General features: G+C 51.5%; 1 protein-coding gene across 1 annotated transcript in view; it reads left to right on the top strand.

The window, feature by feature from the left end:
* LOC135873826 (ATP-dependent translocase ABCB1-like) overlaps positions 1-16,886 on the top strand; it is a 117,611-nt gene that overhangs the window by 90,398 nt on the left and 10,327 nt on the right. Inside the window, exons 18-20 of the mRNA XM_065398439.1 lie at positions 351-428; positions 1,800-1,883; positions 4,826-5,029. Coding sequence (XP_065254511.1) covers positions 351-428; positions 1,800-1,883; positions 4,826-5,029 — 366 coding nt within the window. The remainder of the gene's footprint in view (positions 1-350; positions 429-1,799; positions 1,884-4,825; positions 5,030-16,886) is intronic.

The following is a 16,886-nucleotide window of genomic DNA, read 5'->3' as shown; positions in this document are numbered from 1 at the left end:
CATTACAAAAAACACCGGCCCAGTCGGCACTGTTACATAGCAGAGTGAGTAGTGAGGCTAAGGAATGAGTAAGCAGGGAAGGTGACTCCACTGCTGACCTCTGCAGCTGGCTGCGGAAGCATGTGGGTGGGGCAGTATGTGGAAACTTCAGTTTCCAGGAATGTGTGTGGTACCTTTCACCAGCTTTAAACTAACATCTGAAACCATATCCCAAAACACTGTGTAGGTTCTGTAAAATGTGTGGCTGAATGGTTGAAATACCATCACATTTACAGCAGGTTGTTCTAAATATGACTGTACAGCCCAGCACATACAGTTCAACTGTTTTATTTCCCATTCTGCCTTCTCAGGGATTCATGTTTGGAAATTCTGGAGAAGTTCTGACCAAGAGATTGCGATCTTTGTCATTCAAAGCATTGCTTCAGCAGGTATGGGTCACGTTTCTGGGTCAGAGCGATAGACAGCAAATATGCAGCACTCCTGCCATGTGAGCCAGATGGCTTTTGTGGGCTGATGTTTGTATAACACCATCAAAATTCCTGGTTCCCTGCAGCCTGTGTAGAGCCTCCCTCCAATACAGCTTCGAGAGAACCCATCCTTTTAGTGAAACTTTAACAATGCACAAGCGGCAAGTCTCTGAGCACACGTGCGAAACAAAATAAAGTAAAAGCATGTACAGATTAACTCAGTGCTGCTAGGAGAGCTGTCTAATTTTGATGCCATCTCTTTCAATATCGACCATACTGAAGAGTGTATAAAACATGCATGTATCTGAATGCATTGGTATATTTGCAAAGATTAACAAAACAGAAGTTAAATCTCTATCTCACCCTGATGGTCATGATATAAATGTTTAGATAAATAGGCTTAGGTCTGTTTGCATCAAACTCCATAGCAAACGGACCATATCATAACAGGTATAGGATCTCAAAGCATTATCTTTGCTCACTAGAGTGGTTTCTCTTGTCAAGATGACCAGCTGGATCAGGAATGATTTACAATAATACTGTTGCAACATGACTGCCCTTGTATACTCCCTGCTGATGGATCCCTGGGAAAGGACACACCTCTATTTGTTCCTTGCAGAGGATTCTCTGTGGGTGAACGATTAGGCACCCTGCACACCCATTGGTAGCACTTGGTATCACAGGGTTCTACATATGCACAGGAGCATTCTAAGAGGATAGGGGAGGAGAGGGAAAATTACAAAAAAAAACCAAACCTCTCTTTCTTTTCCACTACCTTTAAGGATAATAAAGCTGATTCTCCTCCCACATGCACCCATATCGATCAGGAATAGCTCTACAGAAGTCAGTGTAATATAAAAGGTGTAGGAGAGGAGCACTGTGCCTATCAGATGTTGGTATGGGCGTGGAAGGGACTCTCATTATAGTGCAAAAAAGAACGAGCAGTACATGTGCCACAAGTACTCCTTGTTCTTTTTGCTGATACAGATTCACACGGCTACCACTCTGAAACCTGTCATTATGGTGCATGACATGTACTTGACTAAATTCTAAAATCTTTGAAGTTGTTAGCACCTGGATTGTTAACAGTTTAATGTTCTGAGGGTCAGAATAGTTTAAGATTGTTTTCAGTTTATTTGACAAATGTTATTCATCACAAAAGAAGAGTGAGTATCTTAGTGCTTATGTTGGCTCTCTCTCTTCCCCACACTCACGTGCTAGTCAAGCTTTAAATGTCCATACATTGTACTAATGACCCTGACAAGTCTGAGTTACGATAAGAACATTTCATTTGCAAAAGCAAAAATAACTGAACCATCTATTCCCTTGCAGCAGATTGGGTGGTACGACGATCCTAAAAACGCCATAGGGGTTTTGTTAACCAGACTAGCTACAGATGCTTCACAAGTCAAAGGGGTATGTTTGTTTTTGTTTGTATGTTTTGCTTACAAATGTGAATTGCAGTGTTGGTAAGGGACGATGAAGTTATTTTGGAAAACGAGTTGGTAAATCTACTCTAGAGACTGGCTGACACATTTAAATACCACACTATCAACGTCTCGGAAACAGTTTCACTAGTCCCAATTTATGACGATTCTAAAGCTTCGGCAGATGTTCGTACACCTTCCATTTCCTTGCTGTAAGCGGCTAAGTAAACACCTTAGTAACTCTAAAAGTAAGCCATGTCCAAGGGCCAGTGTAAGCACTTCTGCACCACTTAAACTGCATGATGGAGCAAAGTCTTCAGTGTATGAAGTGGCCCTAAAGCCCCACTTCAGTTGCTTGGAGGGGCTGTAGTGTGGGAGAATTGCATTGCAGCCAATGCCCTGGCCTCATGTTGACGTGGGTACATTTCTTCTTCCCAGCTCTGTCCACTGCATTTCATACACAGGAAGCTGGTTTATGTGGGCTTTATGGGGTGAAGTGAGTTGTCATTAATACAGAGTATCAGTGATGGCAGAAGCACGAGGGACTGTGTGACTTGGGGGAGTGGTGTAGCATAGGAGCCACTGAAAATCCTGCAGGTCAGTGGCAAATTCTGCAGAATTTGCCAATCTCCCCTTTCCTTCCCACCACGACTCCATCAAAAAAATTCTGACGCATCAGCCATACTTTTTAAAATAAATTCACTGATGAGCAAAGAGTAATAAGTTTCCTTATTTATTTAATCAATAGTTTAAAAGAAAATTAAATTTCTACTTCACTTGTCTTAACAAAATAAAAAAAATGCTTCCTCGACTCCCGGATTCACTAGATTCACTAGATCCTCAGACTCACTAGATTTCATACTCCCTCCCATCTCCTCTTTACTGGCCAGCACAGGGTGGGAATCAATCAAATATTTGACCAAACGTACAATTACTTGAACCTTTAAAAACTGCAACTTAATTCTTGAGGATAAGGTCCATCATCCCAGCTGTCAAGGTAAAACAGGTGCATGGGATCCAAACTATAAAAAAGCTTAATAGATCAAAATGAACATCAGAACATTGCATTCTCCAGAGCAGTGGTTCTCAACCAGCTGCGAGCAGGTTTCAGGGGGTCCGCAAAGCAGGGCCAGCATTAGAGTCGCTGGGGCCAAGGGCAGAAAGCCAAGGCCCCACCTCATGGGGCTGAAGCCCAAGGCCCTGAGCCGCACCACATGGGGATGAAGCCAAAGCCTGAACAATGTAGCTTCACGGGGGGCCCTGTGACATGGAGCCCCAGGTAATTGCCCTGCTTGCTACCCCATAATGCTGGCCCTGGCTTTTATATGCAGAAAACCAATTATTGTGGGCAATTAAGTTTTTATACCATGTTGGGGGGGGGGGGGGGACCTCAGAAAGGAAAAGGGTGAGAACCCCTGCTCTGGAGAACAAAGAAATATCAGTGAGTGAGAGACAAGGTGGGTAAGGTAATATCTTGTATTGTACAAACTTCTGTTGGTGAGAGAGGCAAGCGTTCGAGCTTACACAGGGCTCTTTAGGTCTTCTTCATCAAGAGAAGCTGGGCCAATAAAAGATATTACCTCACCTACCTTGTCTCTCTAATCGCCTGGAACCAACACGGCTACTGCTAAGTAACTAAGTATGTTGTGCTAGCTGAAGTCTCAAAGTGATCTTTATGTATAAGCCCCTAGAGTGCATGGCAATAATTCATCTTGGCATTGGTTTGGTTTTATAATTTTATTGAACACAAAAGTCTCTTGAGGGCAGGAAAGCCTCTGGCTAGCAAAGAAAGACTCATACTTCCCACCCAAGGTTTTCTTGGTTTGTCCACAGTGCGATATTTGAAAGATGGATTGTTTCCACAAAACTTTCCATTTCGTCTGCAGGCATGAGTAGAGCTGACCAACATGTTTTCAGTGAATGGTATTTTTGCTGAAATATGTATTTTTAGGGATCCCAAATCTATTAATGAATTCAGGTAAAATGTGACGAATAGTCAAAAGAGATAGGAAGGGAGATTTGATTTAAGTCTAAATGTTTCATTTTGACCATTTAAACATATGCCATTTCTACTTTTGTTTTGAAATGACATTTCGTTTTCAAATTTGACCAAATAAAAAAGAGAAGAAAAATACCGCAAAATGGCCAAATCAATACAAAAAAAATTGTGTGTGTGGCGGGAGGAGTTTTTAGTCAACCAAAATGTTTTGGTCAATTTGAAATTACTATTTTTTATTCGGCCAAAGAATTTTTTTTATTGTTTCAGATCTAATCGAATCATTTCCTTCCCCCCCCCCCCCCCCCCCTGCAATTTTCCACTTTGGTCCCCAGCTGGAAAATCCACTATTTTCTCAGCTGAGCCATGAGTATTGTCACAGTTTACATAGATGCGGTGTGCCAATTATCACTTTTACATTTCTTGATGACATGGATGTGCAGATCCTCAGGGAGAGAAGAGCTCTTTGGTGTGAACGCTCATTTCCTGCTGCTAACACTGCTGAAAACAAAGTGCCTAATTAAAGGAACCTGCAGCTTCCATTATCTCCAGCTGATGTACAGCACCTATGAAAATCAGGCCCTAGGTGCCTTAAGCTGGGCACCCAATAACTGACATGCCCCAAATTAGAGGCTGTTGGCTCTTCATGATTTCTGTGCCTTGTTGTGGCACAGGAGGACCCTGATATTTTTTGTTGAATTGAGCCCATGTGGCCACATTTTCATCAGGCTTCCTGAACCTCACCCACAGCTAGGGGTATTTGCATATGTAATTGTCCAGATGGGTTTTTGCATATACAATTGTCCATTTTAAATGCACAACATTTACGATTCTTCTCCCTCTGAATATTTGATCCTGAGTGAACAATGATTTCATACATTTGATCTCTGTTTTGTGTGTCAGGAATTAACTTTGGACTCTTTTGCTTTTAATAGGCTACTGGAAGCCAACTTGGCTTGTTCACTAAGACTGCCTCTACCCTTCTGACCGCCATCATTATTGCTTTTGTATATGACTGGCGATTAACTTTGCTTATCCTGGCCTGCATTCCTTTCGTTATTGCTGCAAGTGCTATTCGACTGAGCTCTGTGGCTGGTCAGGCATCAAAAGATCAAAAAGCTTTGGAAGAGGCCGGCAGAGTAAGATCTCCAATATGAACTAAATGGGTATAATGTTATATCGTTTTAAGGACAACATTGTCAGTGGTGATTTTCTACAGAAATTACTCTGAAATATATTAAATAAAACAGTGATAAAGAGAGACACTCTATTGTAGTGGGATGCTAGCTCTACTCTAGTTAAGGTTGAGGATGACTTTTCTTATCGCTTTAAAATCCACACAGTTACTCATATTGCCTTAACATCATTTTTTTTGCCATTGAATTTTAACACAAAGTTAAGGTTGCTTGGTGGCATGTCGTCCGCTTGGAGAACCTTGAGTTGAGCAAAACTCAAACTTCTGAACATCAGGAATTGCACAGTTAAGATTGCTGATGCAACCTTAACTCTGCCCTCTTTCAGTAATTCCCCAGTGCTCCCTGTTAACACACGTACCTTTACTCTGCTGACCCCACAGTTCCTGAAATGTTCAAGCTCTTCACTTTCTTCTCTAGTCCATTCAATGTCACCCCCAGGATTCCATCTAACACTATGAAAGGACAAAAACGGGTAGGGGAAGGTTGACCATGCTAGCTTCCCTCTAGCCTCTTTCAGCTATGCCTCACTGTGCATGTACTCTCACTGGCCCGTGGCACTATAAAGATTCAGAAGGTTCCACTTCATTGTCACACTTAGCGAACTCCCCAGAAAGAATATCATACATGTACAATGTGAGAACTGCTTTACAGCCTTTTACAGCTCCCGTGCCCTGATGGTACATCTCAGCTGGGAGGTGATTCCCAGGTCTCATAGACATACCCATGCTAGCTCTGCTTGAGCTAGTGCACTAAAAAGAGCAGTGGAGCCAGGACGGTGGCTTGGGCGAGCCTCACAAGTAGTATGTGCCCAGGGGGTCTGGCTGGGTTTGTACTCATGCGGGTAGCTCAAGCCACTGCTCGTGCCACCCTCGCTATGCACAGTGGGTACATCTATGCGAGCTGGGACTCGCACCTCCCAGCTTAAGTGTAGGGCTACTGTTACATACAGGATACCATCTCAACCTACACTTTCACTTAGCCATCCTGAAAGCATTAGAATCCTTTCAAATTCCACCTCACAGCTGACAATATCCTTTGTAATTAAAGCCCCGTGCCCTGTTACTGACATAACCTACACAATTCCACATAGAACTGAGACATACTTCATCCTGAAGGTACACATGCACCTCCTGCCTTTCCACACACACACAGATCTCCTCATATCTCAGTCACAGCTCTGTCAGACATCTCCAAGTCATCCATAGATCTCGCTAACACACCTACCAAGCAGAGGTAACTACTTCCTCCGCTCTTCAGTTCAGCTCCATCTGCCACTGAGCACACTCACTTTGCCTGGAGCGTGCATAGATAATAAATGCTTAGATTGCTCATATGCCAGCTTGCTACTGAAAATACCCTTTCTAATACAGCCCCTGTGCCCTGCTAATGATTCTGCACTGTACTGATGCACGCAGGATGCTGAAGGTACATACCTAGCTCCTCCCTTTGTTCGGACATCGGAGGGTGGAAAACACAGAGTTCCTCCTGTCCGAAGCTCTGCTCTGCTCTCTCACGTACCTCAGAGTGATCCACATGTCCTCACATCACCAACACACTTACCAAGCAGGCCCAACTACCGTCTCCACCATTTAGTGTGGGTACATCTAGCATCCTGATTGCAACTGGAGTATATGCAAATAATTCCCATTGACTACTGCCAGCTCCATGGAACAGATGGAACATGGGGTGGGCAGCCTTTCTTTTTTTTTTTTTCTTTCTTGTCCTGTAATATTGTTAGATGGAATCCTGTGGGTGACAGTGAATGGGCTGTAAAAGGACGTGAAGAGCTTGTACATGTCAGCAGCTGCGGGGTTGGCAGAGCAAAGGTATGTGTGTTAACTGGGCACTGCGGAAAGAGGGCACAGGTAAGCTTGCATGCACAACCTTACTTGTGCATCTCCTGGTTTTCAGTAGTTTGAGTTTTGTTCCACACAGCATTCTGCAGGGGTACGACATACCCACAAGCAACCTTAACTCTGCATTTAACGGCGTTCTTTGCCATGGAATGTCCAAAGTTTTTTGTGTTTTTTTTTTTTTTTTAAAACAGGAAAAGCTCTGGTGGCGTTAGGAGGTAGTGGCCATATAGGTAGTTGTACATCTAGTGTTCCACAATTAGCATACTGAGCCAGCTGCACCCCCTGACACACACATTCATCAGCTGTGCCTCACCAGCCCTGCTTCAGCACACCTCCCCTGCCATACCTCTGACCCATTCACTACATTCCCCCATCCCCACTACCATACAGAGGCTCCCTATTGCAAGCAGGGAACACCTCTCCCTGAAGTTTTCACTCCCTGTGTACTAACTTTTCTATTGCTGTCACTTCCTCCCTCCTCTAATCTGACTCACATGCAGTGCCTGGGGTGAAGGACAGCTGTGTTCCAGTGCCATAGTGTTCCTGGTCGTGTTTCAGAATGGCTAGAGGGTGGAGTTTGTAGCAGGCTGGTAGGAGAAATCACAGATAGGGTTTGTGTTCCAAAACACTGACAATTTTATGTTTGAGAGAAAAATCCTCTGACCCCTTTCCGATAGATGTGCCCCATCTCCAAGAACAGTGCAATGTCAGAGCTTGTAATGGTTTCTGGTAGGCCACGAACCCTCCAATTAATGTGGGTCCAGTAGGTTTCCTGTAGTGTTGGGGTGCACTGACAGAGCTGGGAGGTGCAATGGGTCAGGTGCACTGGTAGAGGTGGGGTATAGGAAGGTTGGGGTACACTGGAAGGGCTGGGGCTGCAGGAAAGTTGGGGTGCATGAGGGGTTGGGGTGCAAAGACAGCTGTGGGATGCAGGGAGTTAGGATGCCAAGACCAAGCTGGGGGTTGGGGTGCAGGAAGGTTGAGGTGCAGGATGGCTTGAGTTTATTGGCAAAGGGGGCACATGGGTTGCAGTGCACGGCTGGGGTGCACTGGCAGAGCTGGGGGGTCACGTGCCTCCATCACCTGAACCACTTATCTCCCCTACCACCTATTCCTAGTTACCCCAATCCACCCTCCCAGCAGGGTTGCCAATTCTGGTTGAACCTATTCCTGGAGGTTTCCTCACATGACACAATCTTTAAAGATTAATCTTTAATTCCTGAAAAACAACGAGGAGTCTGGTGGCTTTGTGGATACAGACTAACACGGCTACTCCTCTGATACTTTAATTCCGGGAAACTCCAGGACAATCCTGGAGGTTTGGCAACCCTCATTCCAAGAAAGTTTACACATCCAATTTTCCACCCAAATGCTTTGATTGCATTTCTCCCAAAATGAAATTACCTCCTATGACTCTCACATTGTAGCAATCTCCAGCCACTCAGTTCAAAATTCCTTTTGTCTTAGGTGGGTGTTGTAATTAACTTATCTTTAGCAGTGTTAATTGAAGGGTGAGTTCACAGCCATCCAGTGGTCTGTGATTCATCTTCCAGTCCTTAGTATCTACCTATGAATTCTAGATCTAGAGTTCTAGCTCTAAATTTTTGGTTTTTTTTAAACACCCACCACCTAGAAACTTTTTTTTTTTAAATGGCTGTTTTTAGGGCTTATATCTCCAGAACGTCTGGCTCAACAGATATCAAGTTTGGGTCACTAACCCTACCCTGCCGTCTCCTGAGGTGCACCACTATAAATTGGTGAACTTTATGGGGGTGCAAGATACGTGTAGTGATCCAAATTTGGGGTCATTTGACCAAGGGGTTTACGAGATGTTGTTTCCCACCAAATAATCAGCTTCTCTAAAGGTTCGTTCTAGAAATGTTTTTTTGCCCACATCTAGAGATCAGACCACGGGTCTAATCCTGGCACAAGGGTCTCACTCACTTGAGGGTGACCTCCAGAGAATACATGGCATCCATTAGCCCTTTGGGGGAAGCAAGATTCAGAACATTATCAGCAAAAGAGTTTGGCTATCCACTTAGGCTCTTGATAAAGGTCAAGCACTCCACAAGTTACACTGAGCACATATGTAAAGCGAACTCCAAAGGATTTGCAGGTAGAATATGGTCAAAGCAGCTGGATAGACTGAAGAGATGCACAGTAAGTGTTTGTTCCTGAACTCCCCCAGCTAGTGACAGTTCACGGCCCCCCTTTGCTGAAAACCTGGGAAAGCTTGGCTGGCATGTTGCTAAAATCTGTTACTATCAGGCTTTTATTTTGGAGGAGGGTGTAATGTCATCAAAGTATTCTTGTTTTAAAAAATAGGCGTGCAAATACTTGCTGGCAAGAGAGGAGCATTTTAGGGGATGGAGGAGTTAAGGGAATAGGGTGAGAGGGGTTTGGGGCTGCACGGAGAAGAGGGGGGATTATGGGGAGGGAGATAAATGGGAACAGATGGTAGAGGAGGTTGGGTTTGGGGAATGGATACTGGGAAGCAGACATGAGGGTTTGTTGCAGAGGGTCTGGGGGGAATAGGGGCAGCTCCACATTCTCCCCTCTGTCCCTTTTGTGTGTGTGCTTGAATCTCGGGGACCCCCTAGCTCTCTAGGGGAGCTTAGCCTCTCTGTCCACCCCCTGCATGTGAGGTGGAAATTGGGGGGGGGGGGGCTTGCCTCTCTGGGGGTGTCTGAGCCCTGTACCTGACCCCCCTCTGTTTGCCAGGCTCTGAAGCTGCCTTGCCCAGCCGTGGGGATCTATCTGCCTTCCATGCCCCCTCTCATGTGAGCCAGGGTCTGCAGTAGGCATTGCTTTCTGGAGACATCTAAGCCCCTCTCCCTACCTCCTCACATGAATTGGAATCTGGGGTGCTTTGTCCCTCTAAGGGAGTCTGGCCCCCTCTCTCTACCTCTCCCCATGTGAGCTTGGATCAGGGAAATCCGGGTGCTCTGAGCGGGAAGCTTAGAACAGGCATGCTCAGAGCATGCCCCAAGAACACACTGCTGAGAGAGGGGTGAGGAGCTGAGAATGGGCATGTCAGAAACTCTACAGTCTTGGGGAGGGGGAATGGAAAAATCCACTGGCATGAATGGAGCAGTTCATATGTCTCAGAGCTAGGTGACCAGGTGTCTCAATTTTAGAGGGACTGTCCCGATATTCGGGGCTTTGTCTTATATAGGTGCCTGTAGTAGGGTTGAGCCGGGGCTCTACCCTCCGAGGTGGAGGGGTGCCACACCGGTTCACTAAATTGCCGATAGTCTAGCCTCAGTTCCCTTTCCGCAAGGGCTGAGTGGCTCACAGTTCCGGAGCTCAGGCCCTTAGGTAGGGGCTGCCCGCTAACTAACCGTCTAAGCAGGCCCAGGCCCTGGGTCAGGGCGGGGCACAAACAGTCACAGCTCAAGCCCTTTGGGGCAGGGGTTGAGCAAACAAACAGTTAAGGGGCCCAGGCCCTGGGTCAGGGCGGGGCACAAACAAACAAACAGTCACAGCTCAAGCCCCTGGACCCGGTGGCTCCGCCCACGCTGGGATTGGAGGAAGGTCGGCCCCGTCGGAGACGGAGGGGTGCCACACCGGCTCACTACATACCCCCCCCCCCTCAAGGCCGGGTCCCGTGCCTCGGGGCCGGACCCGTCTAACTCTCCCATGCGGGACAGAAAGTCCGCGTTGGCGTGGTCTTTACCGGCCCTATGGCGGATGGTATACGCATAGGGCTGTAACGCCAGGTACCACCGCATCAACCGCATATTATTACTCTTCATGCGGGCCAACCACCAAAGCCCGGCATGGTCCGTGACCAATGTGAAGGGGGCCCCCAGGATATAATAACATAGGGCATCACAGGCCCATTTCACCACCAAGGCCTCCTTTTCTACTAGTGTCTTTCCCGCGGGAACAGTTTTCGGCTGAGGTATATGATGGGGTGTTCCTCCCCATCTACCTCCTGAGACAGGACTGCCCCTAGTCCTACCTCCGAGGCGTCGGTCTGGAGGATAAATCCTCGGTCAAAGTCAGGGCTGTACAGGACCGGTGCACGACAGAGACAGTCCTTGAGGGCCCGGAAGGCGCTGTCACATTCCGGGGTCCATTCCACCCGTCTGGGACTGGTTTTAGTGAGTAGCTTCGTCAAAGGGGCTGCAATGGAGGCAAAGTCGGGAATAAACCGCCGATAATAGCCCGCCAGTCCCAGAAATTGGCGTACCTGTCGCTTCGTAGTGGGTGGTGGGCAAGCTGCCAAGGCTTGAACCTTCCCGACAAGCGGCTTCACTTGTCCTCCCCCAATCGTGTAGCACAAGTAGGTGGTCTCCTGCCACCCGATGCGGCACTTCTTCAGGTTGGCAGTTAACCCGGCAGCCCGCAGGGACCTCAGGACAGCTGCTACCCGCTCCAGGTGGCTCTCCCACCGGTCACTATAAATGACTACATCGTCCAAGTAGGCGGCCGCGTATTCGCGGTGCGGAAGCAGGAGGCGGTCCATGAGACGCTGGAACGTCGCAGGGGCCCCATGGAGACCGAAGGGCATCCGGGTAAATTGGTAGAGGCCGGAGGTGGTGGCAAAGGCAGTTTTCTCCTGGGACGTGGGGTCAAGGGGAATCTGCCAATACCCTTTGCACAGATCCAGGGTCGTGAGGAAGCGGGCCTTGCCTAACCGGTCCAGTAGCTCATCTACGCGGGGCATGGGGTAGGCATCGAACTTCGAGATGGAGTTAACTCGGCGAAAATCAATGCAAAAGCGTTGGGTGCCGTCCGGCTTGGGAACCAGGACTACCGGGCTGCGCCACTCGCTTTGGGATGGTTCAATGACGCCCAGCTCCAGCATCGCTCGTACTTCCTCCTCAACGACCTGGCGCATACGGTAGGGAAGGGGTCTCGTTGACTCACGGATTACTACCCCCGGCTCCGTTTGAATATTATGGTACACGAGGGTCGTGTACCCTGGCTGGTCTGTGAACGTCCCGCGGAACGCCCGCAGGAGACACTCCGTCTGTTTCCGCTGCTGCCCAGTCAAGGACTCCCCAAGCTGCGGGGCGGCGACGTCCTCGGCCGCTGTAACCCGAGGCCCCAACTCGGGGTCGGGCGGACAGGGATTAATCAGGAGGCCTTCCCGCTCCCTCCAGGGTTTCAAGAGGTTAACGTGATACCGCTGGACCTTTTTCCGGCGGTCGGGCTGGTTGATCTCGTAGGTGACCGGCCCAACCTTCCGGATCACCGCATACGGTCCCTGCCATCGCGCCAGTAGTTTGGACTCACTGGAGGGTAAGAGAAGGAGAACCTGGTCGCCCGGCTGGAACTCGCGGACTTGGGCCGCTCGGTTATAGGTTTGGGCCTGGGCCTCCTGCGCAGCCTTCAGGTTCTCTCGAGCGAGCGTTCCAGCTTGCGCTAGGCGTCCCTGTAGCTAGAGAACGTATTGGAGAAGGCCCTGAGTAGGTGACGGGGCTTGTTCCCAGGTCTCTCTCATGAGGTCCAGCAGTCCTCTCGGCCGACGGTCGTATAACAGCTCGAAGGGAGAGAACTTGGTGGAGGTTTGGGGTACCTCACGGACGGCCAGGAGTAATGGCGGGATCAGCTGGTCCCAGCGGCGTAGGTCCTCCGGGGAGAACTTGCGCAGCATGTCCTTCAGGGTACGGTTAAACCGCTCGACTAGGCCGTCGGTTTGCGGGTGGTATACCGAGGTGCGCAGCTGTTTAATTCCAAGAAGCCGGCAGACATGTCGTAGCAACCGGGAAGTAAAATTGGTGCCTTGGTCAGTTAGGATCTCCCGGGGTAGGCCCACGCGGGCAAAGACCTTGACGAGCTCGTCGGCGATGGTCTTTGCAGTGATACTCCGGAGCGGGACGGCCTCCGGAAAACGGGTCGCGTAGTCCACGATGACCAGGATATACAAAAACCCGGCCCGGCTCTTTGGGAGGGGTCCCACCAAGTCCATGGCCACCTGCTCAAACGGGGTCTCCATAATGGGCATCGGAACTAGGGGGGCGGGGGCTGTTCGGGGGGGAGCAGCCAACTGGCACTCGGGACAGGAGGTACAGTAGTTTCGCACCTCTTGGTGCACTCCCGGCCAGAAGAACCGGGAGAGGATCCTTGCGAGGGTCTTCTCTTGACCCAGGTGCCCGGCGGCGGGGACATCGTGGGCGAGCCTCATCACCGCCCGACGGTGGCACCGGGGCACCATCAGTTGCCTCTGGTCCTCCCCGGTGCGGGAATCGCGGTCGACCCGATAGAGGCGATCCCGTCGTAGTTCGAACCGGGGCCACCCTTTGGCCCGGGCGGGATCAATCAGTGCATCGTCTACTGCGGCCAACTGTTCATAGGCCCTGCTCAGGGTGGGATCTTCCCTCTGGTCCCGACAGAAGTCAGTAGCGACCTGAGAGTTGTCTGTCAGTATTAGTGGGGGCTCCTCCGGCTCCCCTTCTTGGCTCGGATCTCCCGCCTCGTCAGTCTCGCCCGGAGGGGTCTCGCGGCGATCCCCTTCCAAGGCAGGGGTGATATCGGGAGTCTCCTGTGCATGGGAGCCTAGGAGGCTCGGGAATTCTGGCCAGTCCCGCCCCAAGATCACGGGGTAGGCAAGTCGCGGGGCCAGGCCCACCACCATGGTCCGCGTGACCCCGTCAACGGTCAGTGGGACTCGGGCACTGGCATACGGGCGGACATCCCCATGGATGCACTGTAGGAGGATGTTCCCCAGCTGAGGGTCTTCGGGGAAGCCCAGACTTTGGCGGACTAAGGTCTGTCCACAGCCGGAGTCAACCAGGGCTCGGGTCTGGGAACCTCCCACAATGACGGGCACGGTGACCTTGGCGGCCTGCGGGGGTCGAGCACGGTTCTCCCCGGCACACACGTGGCCAAAACTGCAGTCCATCTCCGGGCAGTCACGTTGGAGATGCCCACGTTTCCCGCAGGAGAAACAGGGTCCGATTTCGGGTCGTCCGGGTCTGGCTGGGCCCCACGGGTTCTTAGGGGGACTCCGTGGGCCACGGCCAGTCCCGCTCTCAGGTCCCGTGGGGGCAGGCCGAGGGGCACCCTCGTGACGTCGATACCGCGGCTCCTGACCCCCCGGGGGATTCCGTAGTTCGATTCGGGCGTTCGTCCGTCTCTCGGGGTTGGGGCGCTCGAGCCCCGGTGAATGACCGCGCATACCCGGCCCCGCCGGGGTCTCGGCCGCCAGGAAGTCCTCCATGAGGGTGACGGCAGCTGCTACAGTTGGAGGCCGGTGGCGGAGGACCCAAGCCCTTCCCCGGGACGGGAGGATGTGAGTGAACTGCTCCAACAGCACTTGCTCGGCGAGCTCCTCGGGGCTCCGCCTCTCTGGTTGTAGCCATCGTTGGCACAGGTCCCTCAGTTCCTGGGCCACCAACCGAGGCCGGGCGCCCGGGGTGTAGGGCAGGGCCCGGAACCGCTGTCGGAAGGTCTCGGGGCTAATGTCTAAGGCGTCTAATATCGCCGCCTTTACCCGGACGTAATCTCGTGCCTCCTCGGTGGACAGGCCCCGGTAGACGGTTTGGGCTGTCCCCGTCAGGTACGGGGCGAGGAGAGTGGCCCACTCGTCCGGCGCCCACCCGGCAACGTGTGCGACTCTTTCAAAAGTCACTAGGAAGGCTTCTGGGTCGTCCTGTGGCCCCATCTTAGTCAGCCTTACCGGCAGGGTGGAACAGGGAGCCCCGGCCGGATCTCCTGGCTGGGGCCCCGCGGGCCGGGGCAGAGCAGTCGCCAACTGCTGTAGACACTGCTACTGGAATTCCTGGGTTTTCACCGTCAGGTCTTGTATCAGCTGTTGCTGCTGGGCTCCCAGCTGCTGGATGAGCTGGATGAGCTGCTGCTGCTGTTGCAGTTCTGCGGTCTGTTGCTGCTGCTGCTGCTGAATCTGGGCCGCCTGCTGTCGCTCCTGGCTCTCCGTCAGGAGTGTGAAAAACTAAATTGCCGATAGTCTAGCCTCAGGTCCCTTTACGCAAGGGCTGAGCGGCTCACAGTTCCGGAGCTCAGGCCCTTAGGTAGGGGCTGCCCACTAACTAACCGTCTAAGCAGGCCCAGGCCCTAGATCAGGGCAGGGCAGAAAGAGTCACAGCTCAAGCCCTTTTGGGGCAGGGGTTGAGCAAACAAACAGTTAAGGAACCCAGGCCCTGGGTCAGGGCGGGGCACAAACAGTCACAGCTCAAGCCCTTTGGGGCAGGGGTTGAGCAAACAAACAGTTAAGGGGCCCAGGCCCTGGGTCAGGGCGGGGCACAAACAGTCACAGCTCAAGCCCTTTGGGCAGGGGTTGAGCAAACAGCAGTTAAGGGGCCCAGGCCCTAGGTCAGGGCGGGGCACAAACAGTCACAGCTCAGGTTCCCACCTGAGCGTTGGGTGAGGGGGAAGCCTGCCACCCGTGAGTGCGGGTGGCAGGGGGGGACGCAGGCCCACCCACTTCACTGCGTCCCAGCCCGGGGCCCTAGCAGCGGCTACTGTCGCTGCCGATCAGTGGGGTATCCTGACCGAAACACACTGACATCGGCTCACAGGCCTCTGCAGCCTGACCGGGGTAGGCTATCCCCGGGCTACTTCCTTGTTCCCCTTCGGGGCCTACCTCCTTGGCGATGCCGGGTTCGGGCCAGTCCAGGAGCATCGGTTCCTCGGGTGCGGGGCTTGGGGGCCGGGCCGGTAGCTCTCCCCCAGGGTAGCTGGCCCGGGGCAGGCTTGACTCCTCCTCGGGGCAGCTGGTCCGGGGCAAGCTTGGCCAGTCCTCCTCAGGGTAACGGCTTCGGGGCAGGCTGGGCCAGTCCTCCTCGGGGTAACGGCTCCGGGGCAGGCTGGGCCAGTCCTCCTCGGGGTAACAGCTCCGGGGCAGGCTGGGCCAGTCCTCCTCGGGGTACCTGGCGAGAGGTAGGCTTGACCGGTGCGGGGGTGTAGATGGCGGCTCTTGGCCTGCAGCGGTCTCCCAAGCGGGAGCTCGGCCCGGGACGTCTGCTCTCTCTGGCGGTCTGGGCCTCACTGAGTTCTGCTGGCGGGCTTTTATACTTCCGGGTCGGGGCCGTGACCTCGGAGGGGCGGGCCCTGGACCCAGTGGCTCCGCCCACGCTGGGATTGGAGGAAGGTCGGCCCCGTCGGAGACGGAGGGGTGCCACACCGGCTCACTACAGTGCCTATTACTCCCCACCCCTGTCCCGATTTTTCACACTTGCTGTCTGGTCACCCTACTCAGAGCTAGATTCTAGCTGAATTCAGGCTGGGTGTTCACTTTCAGCTGAGAACATCTCATTGAGATGAATGGGCCATTTCACAGCTCTCTGAGACTATTATGATGCTGATGGATGTGTGGAGCACCTCTGCTCCACTGGCCTTCTAATTTTATACAGCATTACAACTGAGCACCAGCTCTGCTCTAGCTAAGGTGGGGAAGCCCTTCCTGTTTAAAGGATGACTACTAAGTATGCTAAAATCTGTGTGTTTACACAGATTGTCTTGAAATTTGCTATGTGTCATGAAAGCATAGGGTAGGGTGAGTGATCCAAAGATGGGTCATTTGAGTATGGGGCTCCCCACAGCCTCCAGGGGAAAAAAATTAAGTTCACAGATTTTAGCAACTTTGAAGTTGTAAGCTCACCCTGAGCAGAAATCTGAAAATGAAATGTAAACTTTTGTTTTAATTTGGAGAAATGGAATCTGAGCACAGCCGATAATTAAGAAGGCTCTCAAACTATGTTTGAAAAGAAAATTAATTACAAGGGGTGATTGCCGTGTAAGAGTAAGTGGGAAGAAGGGGATGTTTGGGGTCTAGAGCAAGGGATGGGGGCACAGGTGCTGACTCTGTGGGTGGAAAAAAATTGGTGGATGCTTAGCACCCACTGGCAGCCAGCTCCCTCCCTCCCTCCCCGCCCAGCGTCTCCCGCCCATCGGTGGCCCCGCTGATCAACTCCTTCCCCCTCCCTCCCAGCGCTTCCTGCCCACCACAATCTGCTGTTCCGCGGTGTGCAGGA

The sequence above is a fragment of the Emys orbicularis genome, chromosome 2, assembly GCF_028017835.1.
Source record: "Emys orbicularis isolate rEmyOrb1 chromosome 2, rEmyOrb1.hap1, whole genome shotgun sequence".
NCBI classification, from domain to species: Eukaryota; Metazoa; Chordata; order Testudines; family Emydidae; genus Emys; species Emys orbicularis.
This window is presented reverse-complemented; position numbering and strand designations above follow the sequence as displayed.